This window comes from Cavia porcellus, unplaced genomic scaffold (assembly GCF_034190915.1).
Source record: "Cavia porcellus strain 051 isolate PalLab524CR breed Dunkin Hartley unplaced genomic scaffold, mCavPor4.1 scaffold_5, whole genome shotgun sequence".
NCBI lineage: Eukaryota > Metazoa > Chordata > Mammalia > Rodentia > Caviidae > Cavia > Cavia porcellus.
The window spans coordinates 49,654,390-49,669,403 of NW_026947488.1; the positions used below are offsets into that span (position 1 = coordinate 49,654,390).

General features: G+C 51.1%; 1 protein-coding gene across 6 annotated transcripts in view; it reads left to right on the top strand.

Moving 5' to 3' along the window:
* The window catches only part of Ubox5 (U-box domain containing 5), a 37,394-nt gene extending 28,085 nt beyond the window's left edge, over positions 1-9,309 (top strand). For 5 of the 6 annotated variants that reach the window (XM_063248778.1, XM_013159854.3, XM_013159857.3 and 2 more), the window contains 3 exons: positions 940-2,128; positions 5,584-5,745; positions 8,672-9,309. In XM_063248778.1, coding sequence (XP_063104848.1) covers positions 940-2,128; positions 5,584-5,745; positions 8,672-8,880 — 1,560 coding nt within the window. In that variant the 3' untranslated portion in view covers positions 8,881-9,309. The remainder of the gene's footprint in view (positions 1-939; positions 2,129-5,583; positions 5,746-8,671) is intronic. The other variant, XM_013159858.2, reaches the window with a different exon arrangement.
* Positions 9,310-15,014: the final 5,705 nt, after the last annotated feature.

Consider the following 15,014-nt stretch of genomic DNA (forward strand, 5'->3'; position numbering starts at 1 on the left):
CATTTTTACTTCTTCTCCCTCTCCTTGTCTTCATGTCTCCCCCATCTCCAGATCCCTTTTCCATCTCCAGAAAGTCTATCTTCCTGTTTCCTAGCATGTCTTTTTTTTTTTTCCCTTTTTGAGATAGGGTTTCACTGTGCAGTTCAGGCTGGCCTTGAACTCAGCAATCTTCCTGCCTCAGCCTCCAGAGTGCTAGGATTACAGGCATGCACCACCACACCCAGCTTCATCTGTCTTTTATTTTGCCATGTATATATATTTTGAGTTTCTTATATAAGAGAAACCATGTGATACTTAACCTTCTGTGTCTGATTTATTTCACTTAGTATTATGGTCTCAAGGAGCATCTATTTTTCTAAAAATGATTCAGATTGGTCCTTTATGGCTGAGTAATGATCCATTGTATATATTTACCGCATTTTCTTCATCTATTCATAAAATTGAGAACTTCAGTGAGCATTTTTGTTTCCTCCGTAGTGTGCATGATTATATCCTCTGAAATAAAATATCACTAGTATATGTGCTCCATCTGCAGAGAGACATTACAAAGGATCTTTTGGTTGGGTTAGGGAGATTTTTATTGCTCTTGTTTTGTTTTTTCTTTTTTTGAGGCAGGGTCTTGATATGTAGTTCAGGCTGGCCTTGAACTCACTGTGGAGCCCATGCTGACCTTGAACTTGCAGTGATCCTCCTGACTCAGCCTCTATGAGTGCCACTGTTTTTAATTTTTAAAGATTGGTCCATATTTGGGAACACAGTTGCCTTTAACCTGATCTTAGGTACCTCCAAAACACTTAAGGACAATTCAGCTTAGTAGAGGAACTTTTTAAATGAAGAATTTAAGACATTATTTATAAAGAGTTTTGTTAAAAATGACAAGTTCTTGGAAACCATTTGTCTTCATTTGGATCTGTGTCTTATATTTATCATTAAATCTAGATATCAGCTGATGGTTATGAAGTAGAAAATCTCATCTCTGAAGACCTCACAAAGAGAAGCCATGGTTTTAGGACAGAGTATTTCATTAAGCCGCCAGTATATGTGACAGTTTCCTTTCCCTTCAATGTGGAAATCTGTAGGATTCATGTAGACCTCACAGCTGGGAGTGGCCAGAATGTCATCGGCCTGGAGATGTACACATCTGCCTTATCTGGCAGATCCTCTTGGAGTTCACCTGAATGCCAGCCCCTGGGCACCTCGGAGCCTTCTATGCCCGACAAGGAGGCATTCACCTTGGTAGGCAAAGTACTGCTGAAGAACCAGAGCCAAGTGGTGTTTAGCCACCGTGGCTTCAAGGCCAGGCCACCTTTTAGCCCTTTGGAAGTCACAGCCCCTTCCCCTGCAATTGTGGCCCAGGAGCTCTGGAATAAAGGGGCTCTTTCCCTTTGCCACGTGGCCCACCTCAGGATCTGTATCACCCATGTGACAGGAAGTGGTGTCCCTTGTATCAAACGCTTGGAGGTGTGGGGACAGCCTGCCAAGACCTGCTCTCAGGAGCTGATAGACAGTGTCTTGCTGGTAGCCTCAGAGAGTGCTCCTCAGGAGTTGGCCCTGCAGACCCCAGCCTTGCCCATGGAGAGTGACTGTGACCCTGAGGGCCAGCAGGCCCCCTGCAGCCTTCGAGAGATGGCTGAGGTGATTCGGGATGTGCCAGAGGAGTTCCTAGATCCCATCACCCTGGAGATCATGCCCTGCCCCATGCTGCTGCCCTCAGGCAAGGTCATCGACCAGAGCACCCTAGAGAAGTGTAATCGCAGTGAGGCTGCGTGGGGCCGAGTGCCCAGTGACCCGTTCACAGGCATAGCCTTCACCCCACACTCCCAGCCCCTGCCGCACCCCACCCTGAAGGCCCGCATAGACCACTTCCTGCTCCAGCACTCCATCCCTGGCTGCTATCTGCTCGGGAGAGCACAGGCTGCATCGGCAGTGACCCCTTCTTCCATAGCCCTGCCTTCCCGGAAAAGGAAGCCGGAGCAGGGGGACCGGGCCCCAGACAGTAGCCTGGGTGTGAACACTTCCTGCTTCCCGACCTCAAACCCTCTGGTCTGTTCCACTACCTCAGAGCACTCGAGCAAGAAAATGAAGGCCACCGGCGAGCTTGGCCTGACTCACATGGACTGTTCCACAGGTAACACAGCATCCTGTGTTCATGGCCCATTGTCACCCCGCCCTTCTTGCTGACACGTGGCACAGCTGTCCTCAGCTCTATGTTTTGCCAGCATACATCCCTCCTGCTGCACCCATACTGCTACCTTCTCATCCTTTTTTTTTTTTTCTTTTTCTTTTTTTTTTTTTGAGACAGCATCTGGCTGTGTAGTTCAAACTGACCTTGACTCACTGTATAACCCAGGCTGGCTTTGAACTTGTGGTGGTTCTCCTGCCTTAACCTCCTGAGTGTGGGATTATAGGCACGTGCCACCATGCTTGGCTTTCCCTCCTTTTCTGGGGGGGAGCAGGTATGAGACAGGGTCTCATTATGTAGTCCAGGTTGGCTTTGAACTTGCTGAATTACCCAAGCTGACCCTAAATTTGGAATACCCTGCCTCAGCCTCCCAAGTGCTGGGATCATAGACCTGCGCCACACACCCAGGCCTTTGTGGCAGTTTGTGTTCCCTCTATCAGGGGCTCCTCTGGAGTGTTATTTCAAACTTCGCAGATGAATACTGATGGAAGTGTGTCAGGCCTTCCCTGCCACACATCACGAGGTGCCACAAACACCAGAAATAGCAGGGAAGTAGGGCACAGGCCCTCCTTTTTGGAGTGAAAAGCCACACTAAGGGTACTGCACACTAAAGGTAAACGTGTGGTTGTGTCACAGTGTTCTTCAGTGTGAGACTGAAGCCTCCTGGCTCCCCGCCTATTCCCAGGGCATTGCCAGGGATTTCTGGGACTCACAATGCTGCCGTCTATGAGAGCAGCCTGGCTTACGTGGCAACCTCCGTAGCTGCATGTGTTCAACAGCACTGTGGCTTTGCTGGCGCGGAGCTGTAATCCAGGCCCCCACTCATTCTGTGTGTTTCCTGGGCTCAGCTTTGGAGTCCTTCATTCTGCTGAACCCACATTCGTGTTCATGTCTGCACCCTGAGGCCCTGTGTGAAAGACCATGTGGTGTCCCAAATAAGACTGACAAGTGATATGTTTAATTCCAGTAAAGAAAGAAGACAGAAATGAAGTAATATAAAATATCTTCCTGGTTGAGGGCAGCCTGAGTGGAAATTCTAGGGCTTTAATTAGTATACTGTCTTCCCATCACTGCCTTATGCATGCAAGGCAGGAGCTCTACCACTAAGCCACATCCCCAGCCCTGTTTGTATTTCATTTTATTTGATACAGGATCTTTCATGTAGTCCATGGTTGGCCTTGGACTGGTTGTGCAGCCCAGGTTGGTTTTCAATTGATGACCCTGCCTCAGTCTCACAAGGGCTAGGCTGATAGGCATGTGACACTGCACTCAGTGAGTCAGGTTGTTTCTAATTTTCTGCTGTTAGGAATAATGCTATACTGAATCACACTTGTCCATATATAATGTCGCATCTGTGCAGAGGGCTCTAGCAAAGTGTCACAGAAGGGAATTCTGGGTTCAGAGCTCCATGCTGTGAATCTGGTAGATGCTGTTGAGTTGACCTTGCAGCTGTCCCACCAGCAATGTATGAGAATCCTCAGCTACACTAACACTTTGTGTTCTCGAACTATCATGTGATAGGTGAAAAATGTATATTGTTTTAGTGTTCATAGCTAGTTAGTGAGCTTGAGCAGCTTTTTTTTTGGTACCAGGGATCAAACTCACGACCTTGTGCTCACCAGGCAGGCGCTTACACCACTGAGGTAAATCCCAGGCCCCCTCTTGAGCAGTTCTTCATTGATAAAAACTGTTTCCTTTTCTGTGAGCACCTATTAGTTGTTGGTCTTTTTTGTTTGTTTGTTTGTTTTTGTTGCTTTCAGACAGGGTCTTGCCTTGTAATCCAGGCTGGCTCTAAACTTACTATGTAGCCCAAGCTGGCCTCAAACTCATGGTGATCCTCCTGCCCTAGCCTCCTGAGTGCTGGGATTACAGGTGTGTGCCACCATTAGGGGCTGTTGTTGGTCTTTTTAAAAGTTATTTCTGTGAGCCCTTTATTTATTGTGAAGGATAGCCTTTTGACTTCCCCTCACAGCGTCCCAAAACCAAGGACTGAACTTAGGTACAGTCCTCAATCCACTAAGCTATATCCTTGTATCTCTGACAGTTTTTATTTTTCTGTTTCAAGGCAGGGTCCTACTAAGTTCCCAAAGCTGGCCTCAAATTTGTGATCTTCCTGCCTCAGCCTCCCAACTAGCTGCATTTACAAATGTGCATCACTGTTTGACTAACCCTTTAACTTTGATGTCAGCCAAAAATACATTTTCTTACTTTATTATTTATCTTTTGGTGGAAGAGGACATCTTTGGTCAGTGTTTGTCTCAGTGACTTTTTCTTTGGAAAGAACTTGGAAATTTTCCTTTTCTGTACTCTTTAAAACAATTTAATAGAATTAAAGTAATTTACTCTTTGCATATATGGTAGGCTTCCTAGGTTATTGTCAGAGCCTGGTACTTTTGGGGGATGTCTCTTCGACAGCTTTTTTTCCTTATGAAAAAACTACTCTGCTTAGAGTTTATCTGTGTGTGTATGTGTGTCTTTTTTTGAGACAGGTCTCACCATGCAGTTCAGGCTGGTCTTGAACTCACAGTGATCCTCCGGCCTCAGCCTCCCAGGTGCTAGGATTACAGGCATGTGCCACCATATCTGGCAGTTTTATCATTCTTTTAATTTCCTATCTTTCTGTAAAAGGTTATACAAATGCTTAATGGTTACATCTGTGTGTCCTGGTATGGAGATTATATTTTGGTTAACATGACCCAGAAGCTTCTGGGAGCATCTGAGATGCAGTGAATGAAACAAGGAAACCTCAGTTGTCATGGAGGTCTTAGTGGTGTTGGCCTTGACGTGTGAGGTACTGTGTTTTCCAACTGTAGGTGAAATAGTCCACTCTCCTATGTATGGCAGTCATGCAAATTCTGACAGGCAGGTCCTTGGCCTTGCTTGGGCAGCTGTCTCCCTTCTCTTGCCTCCACCCTCATTCTGTAGGTTGTTTTCTGTGCCTGAGGTTATGTACCTGCCAGAGAATGCAGGCAGCAGCCCTTCAGGATGTAAAAGTCCGGGAGGGAGGAGCTGGAAAGGGAACACCAAGGCCACTGGGGAGGGAAGGTGGCCAGACAGGCTGGCCTTTGCTTGGTGGTTGGTTGGTTTCCTTGACAGCTCTAGGAAGGCCTTTAGGAAGGCGGTGCAGTTCTGCAGTAGAGCCACAAGGTGGCCTTCTGCCCCACATTTTGTCCAGGAAGGGCATGCTAGAGCTCACCCAGTCTTAAAGGTGTGGTGTGGGGTGACTAGCAGAATTGCCCTGGTGATGTTCTGTCTTCACGATCCTGGGAGAGAACAGGAAATTTTGTGTACATTTACATGTCTCTGAAGTTAGAAGTGCTGTTTTGTATCCCTCCGAGGACTAAGGTTTTCTTTTGCCCCCTCCTCTCTCTGGATGTTGTGGTCTGTGCCTCTCTCAACAGAACCAGTATCGCATGAGCAGAAGCTGACACAAAGCTTGGAAATGGCCTTGATGTCCACCCTTGGCTCTATGCCTTCCTTCACAGCCCGACTGAATCGGAGTCCGCTCCAGCACCTCAGCACAAGAGGAAGCGGCGCTTCTGGGAGGCCGGACGCTGGCTCAGGTAACCCAGGCCATTATCTCGTTGGTGGTCCGTCTCTGTGTGAGATCTGGACCTCCCTGGGGACCAGCTTCCTCTCGGCGCCAGCTCCCAGCCTGGGGAGAGGCCATGCCTGCCTTCTCTGGGGAGGTGCAGGCTGCCTGGACCCTATGGGAAAGGCCTTCCTCAGTCAGCCTTACTCATGCTGTGGACGTGGGGCCTAGCTGCCCTCTGCTGTCTTGTTCTTGTAACATCCAGTGTTAATTATTCTCTTCTGAGGACTTTTCTTTCTCACTTATTTTCCTGATCTCACTTGTTTCCTCCCATCTGATAGCTGGGGGACGTTATGTACATGTGAGAAGTTCAGAATTTAGGACATCACCACCACCTCTTCTTACCACATTTTCATCAGTGTCCTAGGAAAGACTGTAGGGTCCCCTGGGGCAATTTTTGCCTGAAATGAATATGCCCACATTATGTAGTGGACTCTGTTGGGAGACAGTGAGAGGAATTGCTGGGCTACTTTTACCAGGTGCCACCTGCGAGCATGGTGCTATGGCAGACATCTGCCTCTCCCTGCCTAACCAAAGTCCCATCTGTTGTCATCTGGATTCCAGGCCGCCTTTCCGCCCCCACTCTGCCTGCTCTGACACATCCTGACCATTCCCAAGACGCTGTGTGGGCAGTGACCCCACCTCCCGTGGCTGCTGCCCTCTCGGCTTCTTGAGATGTGCTGAGCAGCCCTCCCTTCCACGTCACTTGCTCTTGTGGCCTTCGCGACTTCAGTGTTCTTGCTTCAGTTTCCACTGCCAGCTTTCTTCTGTCTGGCCCAGGACCCTCTTCTGTCACCCTAAGAGGGAGTCGGTTAAATGCTGCTCGTGGCCCCTGCCGGTCCTTGGCACTCAGACCCTGGCCTCCCTCAGTGCTTCACACCAGCTCCCACTAGGCTGCTCCCCTCCCATCTTCCGCTGTGGCCCGGCCTGGAACACAGAAGTCCACAGCACCACTGGTCATCCTTTAGTATCCTCCGCTGCATTCCGCGCATTGTCAGGGCTCTTTGTCTTCCTCCAGGACGGACCTTGGCTGAGTCCTGCCTTCTCATGGTCCAGGGTTCCACCCTGGTGCCAGCTCCTGCTCCTCCCTGCTGCCCCCCTGGCCTCCTGGCTTCCCACACAGGAGTCCCAGTGCTCTGAAAATGTGAATGGGGTCACAGAGCTGACTTGTTAGGGTCCTTCCCTGGCAGGCCCCTGAACTTGGATTCTAACCTCCTGCTGACTCTGGGGGCTCGTGTCTTGGTAGTCTCCCTGCTGTCAGTGTCACCTGAAGCCACACTGTCACTCCTCACATACCCCCTCGTCCTTTCTTTTTTTTTGGTACCCAGGATCACACTCACGACCTCATGCTTTCCAGGCAGGCGCTTAGGCCGCTGAGCTAAATCCCCGGCTTTTCTTTCTTTCTTAATGACCTTTGTTTGCTGTCTCTGAAATGTCCCTGGTGCTCTTGGCCTCCAAGACCCTTTAATGGGACCCCCAGCCTTATATACTTCCGTGGTGTAACGCAGTGCCCGGGTGACTCCAGGGATGCGAGAGAGCAGATTCTCATAGTGCATGGAGGGCACTTGGAGCGTCAGTCACTGGCTCTTTCCTGCCATTTCCTCCCCCTCATTCCACCCTCCTTCCCTCCCTCCCTCCACCTTTGAAGTCCCTGGTAAGCAAAGTCATTGTGTGCTTGTGAGACCCACAGGTGCTCCCCGGAGAAGTGCTGTGCTAGTTCAGGATGCTGAGTCATATTTCTTGACACCTGGTCCCTTTGTGCAGGCGGCAGAGGCACTGCTCACGCACTGGTGGAGTCCAGGCTGTGAGAGAGGCTTTGCGAGGCCCAGAGGATGCACGGAGAAGCACAGAGCTGTGTCTTACTGTTGAGGGGCCTCAGAGCTAGGAAGGAACCTATAGTATGGGAAGACTGAGACTCCAGCAGCACGGGAAAGGACAGTGGCTTCCGGGAGCTATGATGTGAGGCATGTGTCCAGACAGGACATTCTCTGCAGAGGGAACAGCAGGCCAACAGCAGACAAATGTGACTTGATATTGTTGGACGCATCTGGACAAGACCAAGGGTGGAGGGAGGCTGGACTGGACAGGCAAGCACTTTTTGGCTGTGCTGGAAGGTAGCCAAATTGTGGGCTTTAAGAAGAGGTGGTGAGGAGCTGGTGCAGAGAGAGCCAAGAGAAAGAGAGGCACAGGTGACCTGGATTATGGGAAAAACATGGGTGGAGGGAGGGGCTGGGATCAGGAAAACTTTCCAAGGCAGATTGGTTTGAGTTGTATTCAGGATCCCTCAGGCAATAGTAGCTAGGAAAAGTGGCCACAGGAAGGGCAGGCAGGTGTAGCTCCTACTACTTGCAGAGCCTCTGTGTTTGAGAGGGGCAGCTTTCTCAGGGGAAGACTTCGGGGGAGGAAGAGCCAAGAGTGCTGTGTGGAGTGGAGTGCTGGGAGTCATAGCCTAAGGGAGTCAGAGGTGGAGCGAGCCTGTGCAGGAGGCCAGGGTAGCATGGGAGAGGGGACTGAGGTCGGGAGGAGCTGCGGCCAGACCTCGACTGGCTCCACGGGTGGCCTCCATCCACCTGACTCCCTCACCCTGGCACATGGGGCCACGTTCTCTGGTCCTTTTTCTTGTCCCATCTTGCCTTTAGTCAGGATGAATTTGTGTCTTGCTCTTGCCTTGGCAGGGGACGTGTACCTTGCAGGAAGAACAGGAGAAAGGGTTCAGGCACCAGCTCCTCTAGAGCAGTCACGGGAGCGCCGAGGTTTGGTCATGGGTGATGGAGCGCCTTGCCAGACCTGGCTCACTGCCGCTGTTCAGGGAGGAAGAGGCCAGGCTGTACAGCCACTGGTACAGAGGAACCCAGGGGTGCCCTCCCTAATCCTGGCCTGTTCTTCCGGTTTACCAGGGCAGCCTGCTTGTGCACCAGGCCCTGAGTGCACCTCCTGCAAGAGAGCGTTTTCTCCCTACTTCAAAAAGGAGCCCATGTACCAGCTGCCCTGCGGCCACCTCCTATGCCGACCTTGCCTGGGGGAGAAGCAGTGCTCCCAGCCCACCACCTGCACAGCCTGCCAGCAGCCCTTTGCCAGCCAGGACGTGCTTCGGGTGCACTTCTGAGTGACCAGCCTCAGCTGGAGACCGCGCCAGTGGGGAGCAGGACCAGCCAGTGACAATTACAGAGCCATCTGTTCTCTCTCCAGGCTTTGTCACCTCACAGTGCAGCACAGGGACAGACTGGGGGTGGGGTGCACTTCTGTTCAGGTGGCCACAAGATAACAAAGCCATAGGCTGGGCTGGGAGGGCTGGGGAGGATGTCCCTGCCCTTCTGTACCTGCCATGCCCCTGCCAGCCCCTACCAGGTCCAGCACTCCTGCTGAAGGCACCCCAAGTTGTCTATACCCCCCCCCAGCAGGGCCTGTGGTGTGGGTGCAGTGGACTGCTCAGGGTCACCCAGAAGTGGACCACATGGGGCTTGGGGTGCATGACTCAGCCCCTGCCCCAAGCTGGCCAACACTCGCAGCCTTAATAAAGTGATGATTGACAGCCTCCTTAGAGAGCATTTGTGTTGTTCTCCTGTCATCCATGCATCCAAGTGACTGTCACAGAGCAGCCATGAGCAGTACAGGCTGGTTTTTGTCAATAGCCTGAAAGGACAAAAGCTGGAGTTTGCAGGCCACCCATGTGTGAGGGCCCCTGCTTGGGGTTTGCAGTGGGCGTCACTGTGGGGCTGCGTAGCCTGCCTCTGCCAGGCTCAGGCACACCGCTCTCGTGGAAACTCCTTGCTACATGTGGCCCATTTCTGGAAAAACACTTGTTTATTGGGTGCCTTTGTTTTTTTCTATTCAAAATTTGGCTTTGTGGAGTCCCAAAGGGAAAATACATATTCCTGCCACTTTGCTTACCATATGAAGCAGCTCCTTGTCACCAGAAGACTCAGGAAAGTCACCCCGCTGGCCCGTGCCCTTCTGAGCATACGGGGAGGAGCAGCCTGTCGTGCTCCTGCTTCATCCTGGAGGTTAATGGCAAGCCTTGTGGACCTGCCCTTGCCCCCTCAGGCCACCCCAGGCTAGGGGCAGGGTTTTCGTCAGAGGTCTCAAGATTTGTTCACAAAGGTGGCTGCAAAGACGTGACCACCTTCTTCCACTCCTCCTTGGCGTGTACCTGGATGCAGCCCTCATGTGACCCTTCAGAGTTTGAAGCCCAGTGTGCAGCTGTGTACCTCACTTGTCCCCTGAACCCCAGCATCTCTACCCTCAGTGTGCTCTGAGTGCTAGAGCCTTTCTGGGCAGTGTCCTGTCTGCCCTGCCCTGGAAGAGAACAAAGCTGCCTCCCTTCTGGCACAGGTGCTGCGGAGGCTGGGGGATCTGCATTGGTGCTGGGCTTCTGCTCCCCAGGCCGAGGGAGGGAAACAGGCACAGGAGCCACTGGATGGGCAGGGCTGGCCCTGACCATGGTGTAGCTGCCCCCAAACACCCTTGGTGATGCATCCATTTTTTTTTTTTTTTTCTTATTTTACAGATTCCCTGAAAGGAAGTGCTCTTTTCACCACCTTTGCCATGAACACGCTGAGCATCACTGGGCTCCATTTTTCTTTTCCAGAAAAAATGAGAATAGGACTGGCTTTAGCCCAGTGGTTCCTTCAAGTCTGGCTTCCCAACCGCCCGGGCCGATTAGTCCAGTGGTTCGAGACCCGCGGGCGCTCTCCAGTCCTTTTAAAAAAAAAAAAGAAAAAATGAGAATAAAGTTTCTCTGCCACTGGCTGGCCCCGAGGGCCTTTTATTTATCACCAGAGCCTGGGGCCAGGCACATAGCAGCTTCCCAGTAAACACGCAGAAGGTCTGCTCCACTGACTGAGAAGACTCAAGGCCCCATGGCCTTGTCACACCCCCACTGCCCTCCAGGGGCCTCTCCTCCAACTGCACAGGGACTCATAACTTCCAGTGTCTTTGATGTGATGGGCCGTGAAGCACAGAGCTTGAGGCTGGTGAGAGGCCCTCTGTGGACAGGATGTAGGGCAGCTCCGTGAGGCCAGGTCCTTGGGTGGCTTCGTCTCCAGATCTCCATTCCCACCATGTACAAGTGAGGTGCAGTGGCCCCCAGCCTGCAGTCTTTGGCTGCTCCTTGTCCTCACTTGAGGGGGTTTGGCCACACCAGCTGCGATTGCTTACAGTTGCCCCTCCAGCCTCTGAGCTGGCAGAAGGGAGGCCCTGTCAAAATTAGCCCCAAATGTAGAAGTAGAAGAACCAAATGGCCAGAAAGAAGAGGAACAGCTGCTCGATGCTCAAAGAGAATCCTATCTCCCTGAAGCTAGGCAGCTGGGCCCTGGGTGCCGGGGCTGAGAGGGCTCCCCTAGCCCTACCCCTGTTCTGCTTCTTCTTGTAAGTCTCCAGCTTGAAGCTACTCAGCTGCTGGGCACCTTTCCATTCCCTAGGAAACCCTGGAAGTAGGTCTGTAGACAAAGAGACCTGTCCCTGTTGCTCAGCCTCCCCCAGTGGCATTGTGATGCTGGCCTGACTGCCATTGTGATGGCCACTGGGGTGGGGGCGGGCTGCTGTGGGCTGGGCCCTTCCTGCAGAGCTCCCATGCGATCCTGAACCAGCTGCCAGTCTGGGCCTGCTGTCACCTGGCCCAGACTCCCAGCCCACCTGCGTGTGTGGCATCTCCGCTCCACTGGGTTGGGAATTGGTCAAAGCTGTGCTGTCCAGTGTAGTAGCCTAGTAACCTGTCACCACATGTGATTCTTGATTTAAAAGCAAATATAATTTAAGACTCAGTTCCTAGTCTCCCAGCCCCATTTCCACAATAGTCACATGTGCTGCTGTATTGGACCATGCAGACAATCATCAGTTCGCTGATGCCAGATAAATTGGGACTTGCGAGACTGTCCCTGGTGAGCCCATCCATGGCAGAGGAGAGAAGGCCCTAGTTGGGAAGAGCAGCATAGTGTGTGGGGTTTTTCTTGGGATGGGGTGAGTACAGATGAGCTTGAACCTCCTTCTCCCTGCACCAGGCATGGCCACAGCATTGGGTGGCAGCCCCTGATCTACACTCCCTTCTGCACAAGGGAGTGTTGCCCAGTGTGGCCCTGCCTGCCACTCTTGATGGCCCAGAAGGTGACGTGATGTCCAGACCAGCATAGAGATGAAGATGAAGGAGGAATAAAACCTTGGGGTGGTGAGCAAGTTTTTCTCCATGAAAATTGCATCAATAACAAGATGACGCCAGCCGTAACCACACAATCAAGACACGACTGCTCAAACATTTGGTGTTTTCTCTTTAATATTCTTCTAAAAGGGAGTCTGTTGTCATTTTGGGGACACTTTTCTGTGTGGAGCAAATCTAGGTCTTACATGCAAGGATCCTTGGGGGGAAAAAACAGCTTGTTTGCAGATGGGGGAGAAAAAATACAAAGTAGTGAAACAACCACTGTAAAAATCCAAAACTAGGCTTAAGTGCTTACGGAAACTTAGTGTACTATGAAAGGTGGCATCGGGGGCTGGGGATTTAGCTCAGCGGCATTAGCTCCTGCATTGCAAGCAGGCAGTCGTGAGTTCGATCCCTGGTACCGATAAAAAGGAAAAAGACAAAAAAAAAAAAAAGAAAGAAAGAAACATTTATGTGCTGGGAATTTAGCTCAGTAGCACAAGCATCTTCCTGGCAAGCGCAAAATCATGAGTTCAATCCCTAATACCAAAAAAAAGTGGAATCACAAATTAGCAGTACAAATGGGCCTTTCAGCAAAAGGTGCTAGAGTCACTGAGAACAAGAAACTTGATGAGAAATAAAGATAAGATAGCCAGAAATGATAGTGCATGCCTATAATTCCAGCATTTGGCTTAGGCAGGAGCATTTCTGAAAGTTTGAGGGCAACTTGGGCCACGTAGTGAGTTCAAGGTGAGCCTAACTATGATCCTGTCAAAAAACATTTACAGAGGGGGTGGGGTGCTGCTCAGCGGTAGAGTGCTTGCTTAGCAGTGCATGGGGCCAGTTCCTAGTGCCGCAACAAAAAAAGAAAAGGACAGGTTTCTATGTATTGAACACAATTCACACGGCTAGGAAATCGAAGATCAGTTTAGTGAGGAGCAGGCATGACTGGCTGTAGTTGGGATCACCAGCCACAGAACCTGCGGGAGCCTTTTCAGTTGGGTTCAGATTGACCACAGCAGTCGGTGTAGAGCACCAGCCTCATGACCAGGCAGCCTTTGAAATGTCATAACTACTATACCTCTAGGCACAAGAAGCAGATATTTCTCCAAAGAAAGGCTCTCAGAGCTACCTCCACGGGTGAGTGCAGCTCCTGGCTCCCAGCTCAGCGAGAAAGGGAAAGCAGCTCCCAAGTGCAGCTTCTGAAAGGGGGGAAGGGGGCTCTAGGGGACAGCAGGGTCAGGGTCCTGCCAAGGTATGTGGTGCGCGTGACCGAAGGAGACGGAATCTGAAGCAAATGGAGACGGGAGCACCTGGCATGATCGTGGCAAAGTGGGAAGGCAAGAGGGACAGACTGGGGACAGTCTCAGGAGACATCAGGCGTAGGAAGGTGGTCTGGGACCACTGAGACCCCTCTCAACTGCTGGAGAGAACTGAGTTTGAAAACGGGAAGATGAGAGGGGCAGACCAGTGTGTGATACACACACCCGTGAGGCTGCAGCAGGAGGATCCCAAGTTCAAGGCCAGCTCAGGCACTTAGTTGGATCTTTTCTCAAAGTAAAATAAAAAGGGTTCAGATAGTAGCGCAGTGGTAGTACTTGTCTGGTGTAAGTGAAGTCCTAGTTTTGTTCCCCAACATCCCAAAAACGAAAAGGGAGGGGCAGAGAATCAGCGGGGGAGAGACCCGTGCTTGTCTGCCCCCCCAGGCTCCTTCCTTCACTCTTGGTCCTCCCCGCTTGAGCCTGGGACCAGACATCAGCTCTGACTCAGCTGATGAAATGCAACCCATGGCTCCCTAATCAGGAAACCTGTAATTAGCCTGCCTCAGAAGCTAGAGCCTCCAGAGGAGTCCCCTTTCACCTGCGTTCTTCCTGCCACCCACAGGACTCAGACTGGGGGAGCACTGGCCCCTGGGACTCTTGAGGTTAAGGGGAGTGTGAGCACATGGACGATGAGATGCTGGGGCACGCGCTCATGAACACAATGGCCTCGGAAAGTGACCTCACTAATGAGATGATGGAAATGATCCTAAGTGGCTCGAGCCCTGTTTCCTCCATCATGAGCACAGGGGCATGTGTCCTGGCCACATCTGCACAGCTCTGCTAAGTCCTGCGTGGCTGAGGCCCAGGCTTAGGTCCCCTCTTGGCCGCCCCCATCCCCCGCTACTGTTGCTCGCACCTCTTCTCCACATGCTGTGGGGAGGTCTGCCCCATATCCCACCTTCTCTCCTCCAGACCTTAGGCCCCTGTGATGACCAGAAACAACTGCTTGTCCTTAACCTGGTGGACTCTTCCTCTCCTGACCTGGGGTAGCTTGTGGCTGGCTTGGCTGAAAGGACTGGTGTTTGCAAGTGTGTCATGAGTTCGATCCCTGGTACCCAAAAAAAAAAAAAAAAAAAAAAAAAAAAAAAAAATATATATATATATATATATATATATATATATATGGGCCGGGGATTTAGCTCAGAGGCATAAGCACCTGCCTTGAAAGGATTGGTCCTGTGTGATTTCTGCAGGTGTCCATAAGATGCCATATCTCTTGTTTTTTAGCACATACTCCTCTGTCTTACTTTTCTCCTTGCTGAGACATAACACCCCAACACATAAAGTTAAAGGAGGAAAAGTTTATTTAGCTCACAGCTTCTAGAGGTTTCAGTTCATAATTAGCTGGCTCCAAAGCAGAGTGGCATGGCAGACAGGTGTCATAGAGGAGAAAATGTTCATGGTGGTCAGAAGATAACGAAACAAGGGATGACCACAGCTCTTTCTATCTGTTGTAGCGTATCCAGGCTACCTAAGGTGGGTGGCATTCATACACTTAATCCTGTGGCCCTTGAGCTTAGCATTTTTCCATGAACTGATTCCAGCATCACACACTGCAGATGCAGCCGCCTCTGATAAAGGCCCACCTGATGGCAGGGGGCTTTGGAGGGACATCTAGACACAAGCCATAATACTCCCCTCCCCTTTTTTTGCTTGAAACATTGCTCAGGCTAATCTTGAACCCATGGATTTAACCAATTCTCTTGGTGTAGCCTCTGGAATAGCTGGAGTCATAGGTACAAACCACCATGCCTGGCTCAGGAGCATTCACCTTTTGGTGGAAGA